Source organism: Parasteatoda tepidariorum, chromosome 3 (assembly GCF_982258835.1).
Source record: "Parasteatoda tepidariorum strain Cologne lab strain chromosome 3, Ptep-v5.0, whole genome shotgun sequence".
In the NCBI taxonomy this organism is placed as follows: Eukaryota; Metazoa; Arthropoda; class Arachnida; order Araneae; family Theridiidae; genus Parasteatoda; species Parasteatoda tepidariorum.
Window position 1 is genome coordinate 82,214,381 of NC_141757.1, and position 18,349 is coordinate 82,232,729.

Here is an 18,349-nt window from a genome sequence, read left to right on the forward strand (position 1 = left end):
GTAATTTGCTAGCAATATTTCAATACTTTTATATTAAAACAACTCTCGAAGCTTAAGAGACCTCTTCTATCGCTCAGCACAATTGTCTAAGAGGTGAAGACAGACGGGGAAAGTAAATTACGGTTGTAATTCTAAATACATGATTTTCAATATAATTTTCACAAATTAATTGATAATTTTCTTTTCTTTACTCGGTAATATCCTTCGAAACATGCAAAATACAATGTATTTACCCAATTAGAATCAGTGAAGTATAGTGCCATGTTAATAAAGAATTTCAATCATTTTTTTGGGGGCAAATTTATATCAATACAATTTTGCTATCGGTAATACTAGAAATGTAATTTAGAATGATGTTTTTTTTTAATTTCAAGGCTCTTGAAATTGTGTCTTTGTTTTTGCATAATCTTTCAATTGGTTTCTATCAGCTTAAAGGAAAAAAAACGCATGTTTTTAAAAATCTACAAAAAGTCAAATGTAATAACCTATTTAAAATCCTAAATAAGTATAACTTTACTGTTTTATTGATTCATTCATTTATTTATTTTTTGTACAAGTTTTTAAGGGCTATATTTTCCTACTATAGAAACCTTCATTTTCCAAGATTCTGCGCAGTGGAATGATATTCTATCATCGAAAATTAGTTTAGAACACAAAACTTGGACAAAATGAAAATCAAGCATTTAACCTAAAATACAAGATGGTGGAGGAAGAAGGCTCTTAAATTTTTTATGTAAGTTATTTAATTGCTATTTTTTTAAAAAATAAAATGTAATAAATTGTACAAATGCTCTGTAGCAACAAAAAGAACACAATTGTTTGTATAAAAGAGAGCTTTGAAAACAGTGTGTCTCTATTTTTAAAATTTGTTTTCCGATTAAAAAATCGTGAGAATAATTTTTCAGCATCTCATAGCTATGAGCAGGCAAACGTTACACCAACATGTTGAGACAATTTGCAATGAAACTTAATTTCTTTTACAAATTATTTAATCCCCATTCGTTTAAATCTGCAATATATAATTATAAAGAATACAAAATGTTAGGCATTGATATTTTGAATATTGAAATATTTCAGAAATTTAATAAAAATCGAATACAATTAACATGAACCTCAACACAGTCACAAAATATTGTATTATTTATTTTGTTAATTTTCCGATATCAATGATTCCTCCCTCTTTTTCTTTTCTTTTTAAAATGCATCAAGTCGATTAGAAGTCTATTCATTTTCATATGTGGAGTATTCGCGCGATCAGCAAGTACAGTGAAATTTCGATTATTCGTTGTATTCGCTGGTGCGGCAGTCGATGATAATGCCATACGAGAAAAAAAAGAATTTTTCTTAAGAAATAAATTTAAATATGAATAAACATATAAGAAAAATCGATCAACAGCTATTTATTCCTCAAAATATGCTTCCCCTTTATTTTTCATAGAGCATTTTTAAAAATATTTTGTTGTCACAAAAAAAAAAAAAAAAAAAAAAAAAAGAAACGAAAGAAAGCGAATTCTGAATAATTATTCTCTTAGATACTTACTAGCCCGTAAAACCTTAAAATCGTTCAAATTTGCTGCAACGAGGTTGAATCAGATTATTATCGTTCTTCTTAAACTATTCTACCAAATTTAATGCTTTATTAAAGATGCAACAGATTTGCATCATATTATAGTACACGATACCGATATTACGGTTCAATATTGAACCAATTTTTTGAGAGTATGTCGAGATAATCGAAATCCAGGGACGATTGAGAGATTACTGTTTATAATACTAATATTTCCAGTGTTAAAGCACATCATACATTTTTCACTGATTATAAAATTTTTTTAAAGAACTTGAAATAATACAATTGATGACAAATCTAGTATAATTAGATTCAAAACATTATTTTTAAGTCGTGAAGTTTCTTTCTTATTACATAAAGTAACGTAATAACAATGTATTTTATAAGAAAAGGATTTAAAATATATTATTATCAATATGTACAAAATAAAGGATTGGAACTGAGGGTAAAACAGATGCTTACTTATTACAATCATGCATATTGTTAATTAATTCATTATCAATGTTTTAGTATTCCTAATAAACTTGGAGGTTATTTAAGAAATTGTAATCTATCTGTTAGCATGTTCAGGTACTTCAATTTACTAACATATTAATTACATTAGTGAATATATATATGATACATAATTCTAAGTTTTATATAATATTTATATTTCGATATAGTACAAATATTAATATTTTTACAGACTGTGTGTTAGATCATAAACTGAATTATAAAAAAAATATTTACCATTTAAAATTTATTTAATAAAATATTAATTTATTTTTATTTTAACTGCATTATGATAAATTGTTACTTACAATATTTTTTAAGCGAAAAAAATTTATTTAATAAATTCTAAATTATGCCAAACTGTCATTTGAATATAATGTTTTTAAGCATGCTAATTGTAACTTATTAGCCTTGTGAACAGGATTATTGAATTCATTCGCAGTTATAAAACATAAAAGGCTAAGCTCATATTGCTGGAGCTTTTTAATTAATACTAATTTTCTACATAGCTTACGCAACTACAAATCTTCTATGTATTGTATATATATACATACTAATATTGCATCACTTCAATGTTAATCTTATAAAACTTTTGAAAGCACAGGTATACTTTATAGCAATTACCAGAACTTAGCACAAAACTCTCTCTTCTCTGTACTAATTTTAAAAAAAATTAGTGAGATTTATTTGAATTGAGCTTATCGATATTATATTTGCATAATAACTTGTATTTTTTCAATTTTTAAAGAATATTGTTTCTTGAAATAGCGTTAATGATATTTTAAATTTTCTTTTTATCCCGGTTACTTAAAAGTACTGAGCACTATTATTATTTGATACATTATATGACGACCGCATACTTTTAAAGACTTACTTTAAAATAGTTCCTTTACTTGAGCATTCATTGTTTACGTGTATTAGTAACTTAAATAATTTTTGACAAAAACAAATCTTTTTTACGTAATGAAAAAATTTTTAATGAAAGAAAAGCTATTCTTTTTGCTTATGGTATAATTTAAATTGTACCAAGAATGGACTTTTTTGGAAACTTTCGACAAAAGAATTTTTCTTTTAATTTTATAATTGAATCAAGAAAACTTATAAAGCAATTATTATATTTAGAACTTCAAAATTTTAAATTGTAGTTGTTTCGCTGTTTATTTTCTCAAACTGCAATGTTAGAATATTTTACTTAATGTGAAATTTTAAATCTATTTCAAATGTTACGATGCAAGAAAATTTAAAGTATCTGCTGTGAGATTTTTAATATGCAGCTTTCTAATATGATTAAAAAACTGTTTTATACATTTTACGGATTAAACATTCTTGCTTCATTATATTTTTAAATTCTTTTCATATTTATTTAAAAGAGAATTAACTTGTTAACAGAAATACTCTTTCAATCTTCACAAATGAGTCACACTTTTAAAACATGTTAAAACAAAATAATAGAACTAAAATTATGACTCTAATAAAGTTCAAGAAAAAACTAGAGATTCAAAGAATTAAAGAATTATGTCAATTATCGATAAAATATCTAACAAACTGAACACCCAAATTTACTTGGACGTTTATTAATATTTTGTATTTTAAGGATTTTATACTCTTATCCTAAAGATTACACTCCTTAAGTTATCATTAATTCAATTTTATAACTCAAATAAAAATAACAAAATATTTTTTTTAGATTGTGATGTAATGCTTCTCATTCACACTTTACATTTAATAAGATCATTTTGCTATATTTAAGGCAAGTCTTGTAACTCAAGTTAGAAATAAAAATTTTAAATTATTTAGCAATGCTTCGCTTTTTAACTCTACGTTTAAGAAGTTCTTTTATCAATATTTTATAACGAATTTTTCAGGCTTGTAATTCAAATCAAAGGAATAAAACAATATCTTGAATTATATTGTAATTAAATCGACTTTTAAAAAGTTCGTTTAGCATTAGTTTGTAACGAGTTTTTAATTTGTGTATTGCATATGGATTAACTAGTGAAAGTGCAAATAATCGATATTCATAACTTAGAAGGTAAACAATGTGCAAAGAATGAGCAATATTCAGTATGACAGTCACAGTAAATACTCAAAAATATCATTAAAAGGCACATCGTACGTTACGCTTTAAAGGTAAAATTGAAAGACTTTGAAAGCTTACAGAACAAAAATTAGGAAACAACATGATGTTTCAAATAAACACATTTTTAATAGTAGCAGAGCAAATATTATGGAATATATTCAGCTTTATACACATGAATATTTAAAAATATATCTTTAAATGTGCAACAAAATAATTGCACCCAACGTAACTTATAATTATAACAAAATATAATATGTAATCTGAAACTTTGCATGGTTATCAATTGCATTTGTTGTTTTTTTTAGACGAATATACTCTATATAGCACCGCTTAGTAAATATTGTAAATAAATATTATTTTCTCATTTATTTTTAAAAATGAACATCATTGCATCAATGGTTTCCTGAAAGATGGATGTTACAAATCTAAATTTTTCCTGGAACGAAGAACATATATAGATTAGAAATTTTCTGAGCATTTGGTGTATAACTGCAGGCTCTTCTTCCACCATAATATTTAATGAAAGATAAACGAATGATAATTTTGTTAAACCTAACCCTTAAAGCAGAAAATATATACGCACCTCGTCCATTTAAAAAAATTAATAAACTATACTGCAGAAATTATAATAGAACCTAAACGAACATATTAAATTTAATATATTTGCAATGAAGAATAACGATTCAAAATCTGGCAAACATATTTTTATTTACTCCCAAAAATTATCAGTTTATTTACTACCTCCATTAAAATGTTTCACTTACATTTCCGAAAAGTCGCTCAAAAATTTCTTTTGAGTGGTATTATGTAGTAAATATTGTGCTGCCATCTATTTATTAGAGATTAAATTAATCAAAGGACTACGATTAAAAAAAAGTACATTGCAACATCACATTTACACTCTTGATTTTCCAATTATTGAAAATATATCAAACGTAGGATGACTCCTTGTGCTACTTTCACTCATTTACCTGCATTTGATGGCGTTATTCTCAACACCATAAGAGACACGAAAACGAAATTATCAATGTCTTAATTTTCATATTCCCATTATTTATAATAGATTCGTTTTTTTTTTTAAAAATTATTTTTACGTTGTTAACAGATTTCATAAAAATAATATTTACAATCAAAATGAAATATTTTAATGACAACATTTCAAATTTTCCAACATTACTATGTTTTTAAGAACATACAGAAAATAATAACTTCTGTTGTTACTATAACTTTATCTTTCCATTTCAAAAACATCTTTGCAAAAACATAAAAACCATGTTTTGGGGAATTTGAAAATAACAATACTTTATTTTGCTGTATGAGAACTAATGGATTTCAAAAGGCAGTAAGAGAAAGAAAAGACATTTAAAATAACACCAATAATTCTACATAGACTTGTTACCGCGGCAATATTTTGAATAATTTGTAACAGAAACCTTTCTTTCAGGAAACCATTCAGATTATTCGACAAATTTTTTGTTAAAAATTTTATTACTTATTAATTAGTAATGTACATGGAAGTTAGGAGTTACGAAACAAAGTTTGTTTATTTCTAAAGGAAGACAGAAGCCGGATATTAAATCGAAAACTTATGAGCCCAATTTGTTAAAGACCTATCAGACATTTAAAACTATTTAACTTTACACTTTCTTTACACAGTGAAACAAAAAACTTCAACAATAAGTTCTGACGTGCAAAACAAATAAAGGATTTCATTCAAAACATGAGCTTTAATACATATGTATTGTTTGTGTAGCAAAATATAGATTCATTGCTTAAGTTCTGGTATTGCATAAAACTTAGACATTGTGTCTAAACCTATGGATCATCGATGCAACTATAATCGGTTGGATAGATAACTCATTCTCTAGGCACTCGTTATTCGTTTGTTAAGGTTTTAAAGTTCCTTCTTGGATTAATGTGTACATTCGTCGTGTGTATGTGTTTGCTGTAAATATTTATTCCAACCATCTAGCAATTTCGACTTCTAAATACTAGGGCGCGAGAAATATAAAACAGAAATCAAAGCCAAGACTCTTTGTGAGACTTTTGTCTAAGGTCCCGTGTGTTGATCGATGGGATTTTCAACAATGTGTACCTCTTGCTTGTAAGTTGTCGTTGTAATGCTTGCTGGGGTTGATGGCAGTAGATTTGCTTGGTTGTCGTAAGCAATCGAATTTCTGTAAGCTTGAAGTACTTTGAATGCTGTAATAAAAGAAGATTGCAAAAACTGTGTTTAAACTACTTAAGAAAAAATTTCGAATAATAATAACAATAATAAAATCCTTTTCTAACTACAGAGAGAGAATGTTAATTTTTGCAAAAGTTTTACTAACTCGCTTTCGTATTCGTGAGGGTAAAATTTTGCAATCGAAATTTCCAACATTTCTGAGAAACTAGAGCTCTCAAATCTCGACTGGAGCACCATGCTAATGATGATAAATTTTCTAATCATTTCTTTACTTCTACAAGTAGAATTTATCACCAAGTTACAGTTAAATAGAATTTTTCGTCTTGCTAAATTTCGACTACTTTCCGACAAGTTAACAAGTCTAACTAAATTTTAACTGGAGCTCTGCTTCTGATGATAATGGAAGTTAAAAATTATTTCTAAACATTGCAAACAGAATTTACCGCCAATGGAAAGTTCGACCACTTTTTTTTATGTAAAGATCTAGGGAATAAATCGAAAATAAATAAGGAAATCAAAATTTTAAAAACTATGTTTTCAATGTACTGAAAAATGGAAAAAAATGCCTTAACTTAAATCGTATCTTGTACTTTATTTTCCATCCAAACTTCTATCATAACCGAAAATTCTTATTTATTTATTTATTTTTTATTATCCTATTATTTATTTATTTTTTATTTTATCATCTTTGTTAAGACAGTTTGTGCTTTGGGAAAACAGCGAAACTTCAGATAATATTTCATACCAATGTATTATGAATTCCGACTTCAAAATAAATCATCACATAGTATTTTTGAATATTTCTGATTTCCAAATAATCCTGTATATAACTTATAATGAAAATAATCAGTTATTGGATTTTTATAAACAGAGATGGAATTACTGTTCTGGAGACGCATCGCAGTTTAAGGACTTCAGTGTTGGTTCTTTCAGCTCAATTGTTTCGTTCAATGATTGTATTTTATAATTATTTTATAATTACATCTTTCAAATAAAAATAAGTTCTAAAACACTATTAAGCATTTAAGAACAATAATGAATATTTTACTGAAATCTGATCATAAATAATTTTTTTTAAAGCAAAGCGGAGGGAAAAATAGACCATTAAAGATGTTTAGGTTCTATAAAAACATCGTAACTACATTATTTATGCACAATATAAATGTTTTTAGATTAAATTTTGTGGGTGGAGGATTCGATTTCGTAAGAACATTATCATATATGGATTTCAGGGAGAATGTTTTAAATTTCATCGAGTAATTAATTGATTAAAACTTATCCCTTAGTAACTCATAAAGTTATTACATGCAGTTAATTTGTTAACACTTCTAGGATTTTTTTTTAAAATCTCGGTAAAAGGAAGGGGAAAATACCAAACGAAGTCCTAATACAAAATTTAAATTTAAAAACACGTATTTCTAAATACTTGTACGTCGAAATAAGAAAATTTTCATACGTTTTAATCCTGTAAGGGATCAAGGAGGACTTTCGTAAGAATACAATGACACGGCACATTTTTAAACTGTTTTTAAGAGGGATTTTGGTTAATAGAGCTGCTATTACTTCCACGTATATAAAAAGATTTTCTTTTAAGTTGTGTTTTGATACCCAAGAAAAATTCCGGAAGCTTGTAAAATATTTATCTGGAAGCAATATAAAGGAACAATTTATTGTGACTCTGTCAATTAAAAAAAGTGACTTCTCTTCATATTGCCCCTCAAATGTAACAAAAATTGATGTCCAATTGTAAAAATGCTAACCCAGAGGATTATAGTTTTTCTTTCGTTTGTTTTTCATATTGGCATGTGAAATTTCAAATAATTAGTCTAGTATTTTTAAGGGCAGAAATGTATTTTACTCACCAAAGAAATAATTATAAGAATGAATCATTCATTTTTTTTACCATTTATTGTGGTACCCTAAGGGACCTATTTATTATGGTTCTTAATGAAATACATTCTAATAAAAATTATACGTCTATAATGTAACCTTGAAAAACTACTATTTTATGCTATTCTTTAGGTCGAAATGAGTTAGTAATCTTACCATCATTGCTCGTAGATGCAGCAGATGATCGTCTTCGATATTGATTTACAGCTATACAGAAATATAAGATTATTTTAAAATGTATGTTCAATTTACGAAAAGATCAATTGCATCAATTTTAAATTTTAATCAAAATATGGAATAAATAGTTAACTGAACATTAATTGTTTATATTTTAAAACAGCATATTTATTTTAAATAAGCTGATCTCATCTTATATTTTGTGAGGGTCAAATTTGCCTAAACGGATTAAGGTTAATCAAAATGTAAAAATTTAAAAATAAATATTTAAAAAAAATTATAATTTAAGCACTTTATGACTTATAAATGTAAACGTGTTCATGTCCATGCAGAACACAAGAAGGTAAAAATCCTGCAATTTATGGTTTTTTCCAAACGAAAAGTAGTTTTCTTAAAAATGAATCAAACTTCAATAAATTTCATTTACAGAGTTAAAAGAAACAATGATAAAAGGAATTTAAAATTTAGTAAATTCAAGTATTTATAAAAGTTTTATTTTGGGAGTACTTATTTAGAATTTTTTTAAAACAAAGCTGTCTTCTGATGAATTTCAAAATGTTTTAAAAATAATTACCATATCCTAATCCTTGTAAGAACAGATATAAAGCTTCACGGACTTTATTTGGCCGCTCTTCTAGTGGCATACCACAGTCTGATAACTAAAATATACAAATGTATTATATAATGAGTTTTTACATTCTGAAGGCATTAGTATATTAAAATCTTAAATTTGAAAATGCACATTAAATTCAGTTTTGCATTATCTTAAAATTATTTTTTCGTCTTACTTTATGAACTTTACTTTCTATATTGTACTTTTTGTAATCGTAAAGAAAATTTGGATGACTGCATTCGATCGCTTACCAAATTTTTAATAATCTTGAGCGCATAAACGTCAACAAATTATAAATGAAATTGTTCAAAAATATAAAAGGATATAAACATTCAAAGAGATATGGCTGTTTCTAAATAAATATAAAATATTTTTTGACTTGTTTCTAATGAATTATACATTATGAAAAAATTTCGGTTAAAATTACTGTTAAAAGTACCGTTACACATTGTGCCGGTACATTTTATCGTAAAAACCATTTTTTCGGGAACATATAACATATAATGGAGAAAAATAATCGGAACTATCGTAATTTTATTAATAATTACAGTAAAATCATAGAGTCATTCTATTAAAATAAATATTATTGTAAAAATTACGGTATAATATTTTGCGGTAAAAATGGAGTTTACAGTGAAATTTATTTTAAAGATGATTTATTTTAAAGATGATTATTTTAAAGATGATGCCAATACTTTATACCAGTACTTTATACTTCACCCAGAATTTTTTATAGTGCAAATAAACTATATTATGTGGAAGAGAGTGATTAATTTTTGTTATAGGCAGTACATCATTCAAATACTATTCTTAAATCTTCATTAAAACTTTAATATTAATAACCAAGCAGGATGTATATTCACATCTTAGAATGTCACCTTATAACGCTAACACTAAAACTGACAAATAAGACTTGGACAATACAAAATATCTCAAAGACGAAGTATTTTCCTCAAAAAAATTATTCTTCTTTCTTTAGGAATTGGGTATTTGCACTCCAAGAAGAAGATCACAAATACCCACGCGAGTGACCTATGTTGTCAGCTCCAGTTTATCGTTTATAAGCGAAATGGCGGTTTGAGTGGAAATAAGTTTCTCCATATAAGTTAGAATGCTAATTAACGTAAAATTAATTAAATACAGCGCTGTATCTCACATCGAATGTGAACATAATTCTTTCTCGTCTATATCTTTTACTGGTTTTTATCTTTTACTTTTTATTATTTGTTCATATGTTCATTGTAACGGTGATGTACTTTTGTTTTGTGTGCCTGGCAACTTTGATGTATTATTAGTTTGTTTATGCTCAACATGGTTTCATGCCTGTCTTTGAATTAAGTAAGAAGCATAGTGAGAGAATTTAAATCCTTGTGAAAGAATCTCTGCGTAAGAATATAGAATGTGTCACTTAAGAGAATCGATACTTCACGGGCTTGACTTGCTTGAAATAGAATGAAAAGAGCAGTTGCTAACGTAAGCAAATGCCACGTTTCAGCAACCAATCAGAATCCAGATACCCACACTACGTCACTTGCAATTATTCCCTTGTACTACGGAATTTAAATACATACGCAGAAAGATAAATACAAAATATACGAGAGTGACGTAAGGCACATAAAATTTGTTAAGATTTTTAATTGAAACTTTTCTTCACATGGTCAGAGATGTTGTTTGATATGGTTCTATTAGTTAACTTACTTTCATCCATGTTGAATTAGATGGATCCAATCGACCATTCATGGTAACTGTATCTTCAACATGGGGAGAGAAGGCACCGGACATCAATAGGACGTGGCATCTGCAAAATGTTTTTTTGCTTACTTGGGTGAATATTTAACTTCCTATTTATCAGTTATTTACTTTAGAGTAGTTACAACAAAAGAAAATATTATGTATTTAAATATTCTGGTAAAACTAACTTGCCTGAAATTCCTTACACATCTTTTTTTCGCAGGATCTGTTTCCCGAACTATTTGTAAATCAGTTCGTCTGTGAAGAAAAATAAATTTAAATAAATAATTATATGTGAAGTTTTAATTCGAAACAGTTAAAAAATTTTAATGCTTACCGAATAAAAGAATCTATAAAAAGAGACAGGTTATATGGATTTACAGATTTCTTGAAATAATGCCTAAATAACTGAATTAAGTCATAGCTGCGAGTTGGCACTGTCTGCAAAATACAAAAGGAAGATATTTTAAAATTTAACACTTTAAAATTTAAAAAAAGTTAAAAAATTGAATAAAATATTTTTAAGAATATTTTTTTAAATATGTATACTGCAAAATAAAGAGGAAAGATATTCAAAAATTTAACACTTTAAAATCTAAAAACTTAAAACAATGAGGAAAAAAACTTTTAAGAATAATGTTTTTAAATATATATAAAAAAAAGGAACGAGAGTTTCATTTTTTAACTTCCTTAGAGGAAAATTAGTTTGTAAAGGTTAAGAATAATTTTTTCAAAATAGAGAAAAATTTAACGATGTCAAGTGAGTCGATGGTTTTCACTTAAACATTCCAAATTGGAAAACATTGGCTCAAGTTCTCACTCGCATATTTTTGAAGAAAATTAATGATTTGATGTAAATAATTGTAGATAAGTGATATTGTATAGTAAAAATTTTAAACTTTTTAATTAAAGCATGTAGATTTTTACAATACAGTTTTATACATATATTTGTCTATCAAGTACCAACACAAAATTTTCCAATCTATTACACTCAAAATTTGAAAATCAGCGAACTTTAAACATTTTTATCCAATTAGGCACTGATCAGTCTACTGATCTGAAAATTTGCTGATATGCATTATAAACATAGATGCAAATTTCTAGAAACGTTAAGTGAAGGGATATTTAAATCCCATTTTTCATGAAGTGATCCAAAGCGAAAAAAAAAGCGCTTTTATCTGGTGAAGAGATGAAAACTATTTTTTATCGAAAACAACATGTCTTTTAGGTTAGTTTACCTTTCCAAAGTGATGCCACATTAAATATTCTTCTGTTGAAGCGGTCATCCCTGAATTCCTAAGGTACATGGTATTGAGTTTCTGATATCCCCACTCTGTCCACCCTGCTGCGGTTGATGCGCAGTTTACAAGGAAAAGACCATCCACAAATTGTGGATACATCAGCTGTAAAAAATCACAGATCTTAAGAAATTGTTATTTTAAATCAATAGCTTTTAGAGCAATATGACAATCGCAACAGGTGTTCAAAGAATAAATTTTTTATTTAATTATTTGGCAAATTACTACAGTTCATATTCTTTTATTTTCTACCACTCTTATGGTATGATAATAGGATAGATTTTGTCCGTATAAAAATGAGATAGGTATTTAAAGCAAAAACCTCGAATAACTACACATTTTGTTTCAATCCAGTGTCAATTAATTGAATTTTAAGATTTTCGAATCGTTCAAATTTAAAAATGTGTTTTTGGAATGTAGCGATCAGATAAGCCAAAATAATCTATAAAGAATACTTTTAAACTGATCTTAATGGAGTCTTTTCAGGTTATGAAACATATGAAGAAAAACTCTAATTTCTAGTTATGTTCAAATTTCTCGAAAGATGACATTTGCTGCTGAGATAATTTTGTCCCTTATTTCATCCAAAAGCATTATTAATGTTCTACTGTATAAAATTTAGAGTAATTCTTTGTTTTACGAAAATATCTACCAGTTGTCCTATTATTATAAAAAAAGAAAACATGAAATATATTGTCATACTTACTGCAAAGCGACTTAAAATGTTTGCACCAGCTCCAACACCAAAACCAATAAAATGTTTTAAGCTATAAAAAAGTAAAAAAAATAATCAATGCAATATATACAGTAAAAGGGAAATGATAACAAAAAAATGGTTATATATGTTTAAACTAACTATTGAACTACCATTTTTAAAATTCAATGTTTTAATGCAATACACATACATACTTACTTATACTACATACTTATAATATGAACTATATACTATACCCGTAATGTTCCAGAACTGCGAGTATCATTTCAGCTAATGTGTCCAATGTTGGATATGTGAATCTAAAAAAAAAAATTAATAAAAAGATCAGATATGAGCATGGAGTTTTGATTATTTTATTTTAAGCTAAATTTTGACCTGAATTTGTTTTAGAAAATGTCCTCAGAAATGATATCCGTACTCTCTGATAAAGGAACGGAAAGGCACGTATTTGTTTTTGAAGTTGCAAGTTGACATGCCTCACGTTTTAAAAAATTCACACTGACAAAGCCACCATGCTTTGAAAACATTTTAGAGGAAAAAGGTAAAAAGAGAAAAATTGAGTAAATATTTTTCTTTTAGATATTGGCTAAATTATTTCATTATCTATCGTATAAAGAACTGTTTTTCATCGTATTCAATCATAAGGTAGCAAGTGATAAAAACGGATCGAGCTGATTCCGACCTAATAGAAATCTTCATTAAAAGATTGAAAAATAATTAAAAAATTTTCGTTCAAAAACTGTTGAAGCATAATATTTTCTTAGGGTCAGATAAAAAACAACGTATGCTAATTCCCTCGACATGCTTTGCCGAATATAATTTTGAGAAGAAACTCAGCGTATGAACCAATTCATATTTTTTTTTAGAAATTTAAATGGGAAATCATTGCAGTAAAATTCTTTCTCCTGCTAACATTTAAAAAAAAATTATTTACCCTTGTGGCAGCGTTGCTGAATCTTCTTCCTGTCCTGGAGCATTAATGTGATAGACACAGAAGCTCTGCATCAGAACTTTTGTGTCCAGGTGATTAAAAAATGCGAGGAAGTTAGTTACATCTGCAAGAAGAAAAAAGTTAAAATATTTAACAAGAAAGAGTTTAATCTAATCGAAGAAAAAAATAATAAATAATCTAACTAACTTGTTTTACGTTTATTTCGTACCGTAAAATATTAGGGCTCATAGTAACAGACTATTAAAATAAATTTTAATTCGTAAGTTAATTTATGCAAGGTGTCCTTCTTCATTAGAGATGTTTAAAATTGAATAAGATATCACATTATAAGAGTTCTATATAGTAGATATAATATATATTCATGTAATATATTTTGTATAATATATTACTTATATTTATATTAAATATTATTTTACTTATGTTATAAATTATTTTATAATTATGTATAATATATTATTTAGTATAGTTATAATATATAACAGTTATTGAGAAAAGACAAAAAAAATTTATTGAACTCTGAAAAGCTTAAGGTACTTTCTTAAGAACATAGCAAAATAATCTAAACCGAGCCAACAGGCGGGTGAAATCTAAAAACAGTTCTCTTAGCATCTATTCGTAACAAAAAGTGCTTGTTAAAAAAAAATTTTGACAATTTTTTACGTATTTATTTCTAAAAATGTTTGTATATAGTGCCGTCCGGTTTGTACAATCACTGGTTAAAGAAATCAGTAGCTTATTGTCCTCAAATTTCCAGGAACAGAATCATTTGTGTATGATAACGTTTCAATTTTTTGGCTATTAGACTTTTGTTTACCAGATATTGGTGTATCTCTAAATAAGTATTTAGTTAGTACTACATAAATTCGTGTATCTCTAACCTTATTAGCATTAAGTTCAAATTAACATACCTTCAAATTAGATTTATACTTTACAGTTAAACTTCTTAAATTTTTGTAAGTTCACTTTAATATATCCTGCGATATATTCATATTTTAAATGCCATGAAAAACTGAGGACTATCTCATTTCTAATGTGATGTAGACATAACGGATAATGGAATCAGCCGTATGTTAGAATCAACCACGTACCGATGTGATCACAAAAAAACGGTGAGCACTGGTATTTGCTTACCATTATATTCTCACCATTATATTATTACCATATTACCTGCTTACCATTGTGTACTTAAAAGAACCATCAAATGTTTTATAAGATGTAAGATATGCTATACATATTAACTAAATATAGTGAAAAGACTTACGATTCAGGCCAATGTCGTGGTATGTGAATATAGCTGGTTTGTTCTTATCACCATGGACGGCTACAACCATTGTACCTGTGTCTGTCATTATTCGTTCTTCCTATAATAAAACAGTAGCGAAATGTACAAAAAAAAGAGATAAAATGTTCTGCAATATGAAATGCTTGGTAAATAATTACTTCGCTTCACAATTATTCAAGATTAGTTTTTGTCATATGCATATTCTTTCACCATTCTAAACGATTTCCATTGAAACTAGCCATTTCCTATTTCAATTTCTGAATTAATCTCTTATTTATTTATTAAATTTTCTTCGTTTCCTTTTGTGTGCTTTTCGAACAAACAAAGTAACACATCAAAGCAATTTTACAATAAGATTAGATAAAATAGAAAGAAGGCTTTAGATAAGGAAACTTTTAAAAGGTACCCTAAATAATTATATTTGTAAAATTTAAAATAAAATCTATTTATGTTTTTAATTATTTAAGTCACATTATTTAAAAATAGTTTTATAATCATATATTAGTTTTTTTTGTAAATACCAGAAGTATCCTTACTTACCCTTGAAGTAACTAAATTATTTGATGTTTAACCTCAGATAATTTACTTACATTAAAAAGTGAGAAAAACATTCCGAAATTTTTGAATGCATTTAAAGAAAATAATAAAGTGACGGGGAAAATTTTTGTGCATATACAGAAAAAACTCTATTTTAAAAAATTTAAAATATAGCAAAAATTATGTTCAATTACTTTTTGATAAAACTAAAAAAACGAGCTACCCTTAATCACTGTGTGTGAATTTGCTACCATTTTATAATTATTTGCTTGTTGTTTTTATGGGTTGTCAATGGTTAACAAGAAAACTTTTGATTCTTTCACACCTACACTCACAGTGTTACTCAAAAATAACCCATCGACTGAAAAATAATTTAAAGAAAAATGGGAAGGGATAGAAATATTCGACTTGCTGCGATCTATTTAAACCTGATGATGTTCTGAACAGTTTTGAAAATTTTGTCTCCATAGATGTCGCGTTTACTAAAACAAAACGATAATTAATGCATTCGAATAGCAACAGCATCGTTCCATGCTTGCAGAAAATTAATGCCACTGCAAATATTTCAATAGGAATAGTCTGACATACAGCTGAAAGCGTTTTTTATAGTTTTCTAATGCCGTCTATTGAAATGAGAATTTGTTTTTCAAAAAATCTAGTTTTCTAAGCAGTATGAATTAAACCGTTTATTTCTATTTGCTTCTGTTTTCCTTAGTTTTTAAAATTGTAGATCATTTTGGGGACACCCGGAAAGGGAAAAAGTCACACTGTTGAAATTTTCATTCTAAAATTATGTTAAAATAACCTGCAGTAGTCTATCCATCCAGTCAACCGTGAAGTTTACGGAAAAGACTTTTTCACCTTTTCGGATTTGAAACCATTCACAACTAGTACGGTTAAAAAAACCATGAATACAAATCTTGATGGTTTTTAAACCATTTACAACCAGCAATGTTTCAAAAGTATAAAAAAGAAATTTACCTAGAAATTGGCGATAGTTTAGCAGTTTTATGGTGCTGCCATTCATGCGTGAATGAGAGTATCGTATCTAATAGTCCAGGGTCACAAATTGGGTAGTGCAGGACACTGGCAAGTATTCAAGTGTCGAAAGAAATGTTGTGGTATCAGCGCTGGTACAAGATCTTCCTTTCCGTCGGTCATGAGACTGACAGATTAGACCTATCGGCTATAATATGTACGCAATTGCAAGGAACTGAGTGGCTACATTAGAAGGGCTTACTTGGTGAGATAAAGTTTTGGTTGTGTAACCGTATTAGGTGAAAGCAGTTAATAAACGGTTTTTCTCACAGTTAACAGTTTGAATACCATCTTATTTATGATTATTTGACTGTTTTGTTTGAATATGGTAAAATAACAATTAAATAAATTGTTATTTAATAATTTTTTCCGAGAAATTTCTATACATGAACAACCGTGAATTCAAAACCCAACCATTACGGGAAAAAAAAAAAAAAAAAAAAAAAAAATATATATATATATATATATATATATATATATATATATATATATATATATATATATATATATATATATATATATATATATATATATATATATATATATATATATATATATATATATATATATATAATTAGAAGGGAAAAAAATAATAAATAAATGAATAAATAAATAAAAAAAATGCAATTTTAATTTCTCATTTTTTTTGACGATATCCTTGTGAGTTTCATTCAACTAAGTTTACCGCAACAGCCTGCTTAGTAGTGGAAAAACTTGTCCATTAAACTTTGCAAACAATCTAATTTCCTGCTTTAGGAACACGTACCTAATGGACGTCTGTAATCACAAAAAATTAATTTATTCTGTCAAGTCTTCAAATGAGACAGCCTTAAGAAGACAGATGTTTTGCAAACTTCTTCTTGGTGTTTACAAATACATCTTTTTTTTCTTCCTTCTATTATTTCATTCTGAAACCGATTTTTCCTACATGCACTCTTAACGTATTCTTCTGCTAAGCCCTAAGATTTTTTTTAAGATAGTGAGTATGCTTTGTAGAATTGTAGGCAAAGCCATCCCATCATTTTATCTGAGGTTTTATTTATTAGCTTAAACTTTGGAAGTTTTGCACCAGTGAAGGAAAACGAATATTAACATTAAAAAAAATATAAGAAATATTTTAGAACAAAGATAGCTGGTAAAATTTTAAGTAGGAAATTCAAATTGAGTGTTTCAGATAATGTGCTCTACTTGAAATGCGAGTTTTAAAAAATAAACCCGGCTCAAAATGCACGTTTAAGTAAAACAGACATAGCATTTGAGTCCGTATTTTAAATTATTGTTATGATTATTGGAAATTTAAAAAAATTAACTAGTAAATATTTATTATTCATTGTGTTTTTTTTTCTTCTTTTTTTTCAAGGCGAAGACTATTGCACCGACCTTTCATTGGCACAATACTGGTAATGCTATTTAAACGATCCAAACTCCGGTCAACCGTAACCGCTTAACCAAAAAACATTTAAAAAAAGTATCAGGGAAACGTATGCCGGGAAGGCACTTATCAACCCTAAAATATAAATAAGTCACGTTAACAGAACACACTCTGTGATTGGACGAAATTCGCTTTGGCGCTTCAACAAAAGAAACTTTATTTAATCGGTTTATTGAATTTTTTTACTCTGTTGAAAAAAAGTAAGAGAATTTTCCTATTTATCTTTTTAAGTGTAACGTTGGTTTTGAAAATTTGAGTTCATTGTTTAACTTCGACAAATCACATTTTGAGTTTAGTCTATTTTTTTTTAAATGCTTGCTTTACGCAATGTTTATTCTTTTCAAAAGAGCATTTCAG

General features: G+C 27.2%; 1 protein-coding gene across 1 annotated transcript in view; it reads right to left on the bottom strand.

Annotated features, from left to right (window-relative positions):
* Positions 1-3,122: 3,122 nt before the first annotated feature.
* The window catches only part of LOC107447985 (protein NDRG3), a 37,899-nt gene continuing 22,672 nt past the window's right edge, over positions 3,123-18,349 (bottom strand). Inside the window, exons 3-13 of the mRNA XM_016063049.4 lie at positions 14,965-15,064; positions 13,686-13,806; positions 12,988-13,050; positions 12,743-12,803; positions 11,977-12,141; positions 11,076-11,179; positions 10,931-10,996; positions 10,706-10,805; positions 8,969-9,053; positions 8,374-8,424; positions 3,123-6,341 (exon numbers count right to left, since the gene is read on the bottom strand). Of these exons, the coding sequence (XP_015918535.1) occupies positions 6,190-6,341; positions 8,374-8,424; positions 8,969-9,053; positions 10,706-10,805; positions 10,931-10,996; positions 11,076-11,179; positions 11,977-12,141; positions 12,743-12,803; positions 12,988-13,050; positions 13,686-13,806; positions 14,965-15,064 (1,068 nt within the window). The 3' untranslated portion in view covers positions 3,123-6,189. The remainder of the gene's footprint in view (positions 6,342-8,373; positions 8,425-8,968; positions 9,054-10,705; positions 10,806-10,930; positions 10,997-11,075; positions 11,180-11,976; positions 12,142-12,742; positions 12,804-12,987; positions 13,051-13,685; positions 13,807-14,964; positions 15,065-18,349) is intronic.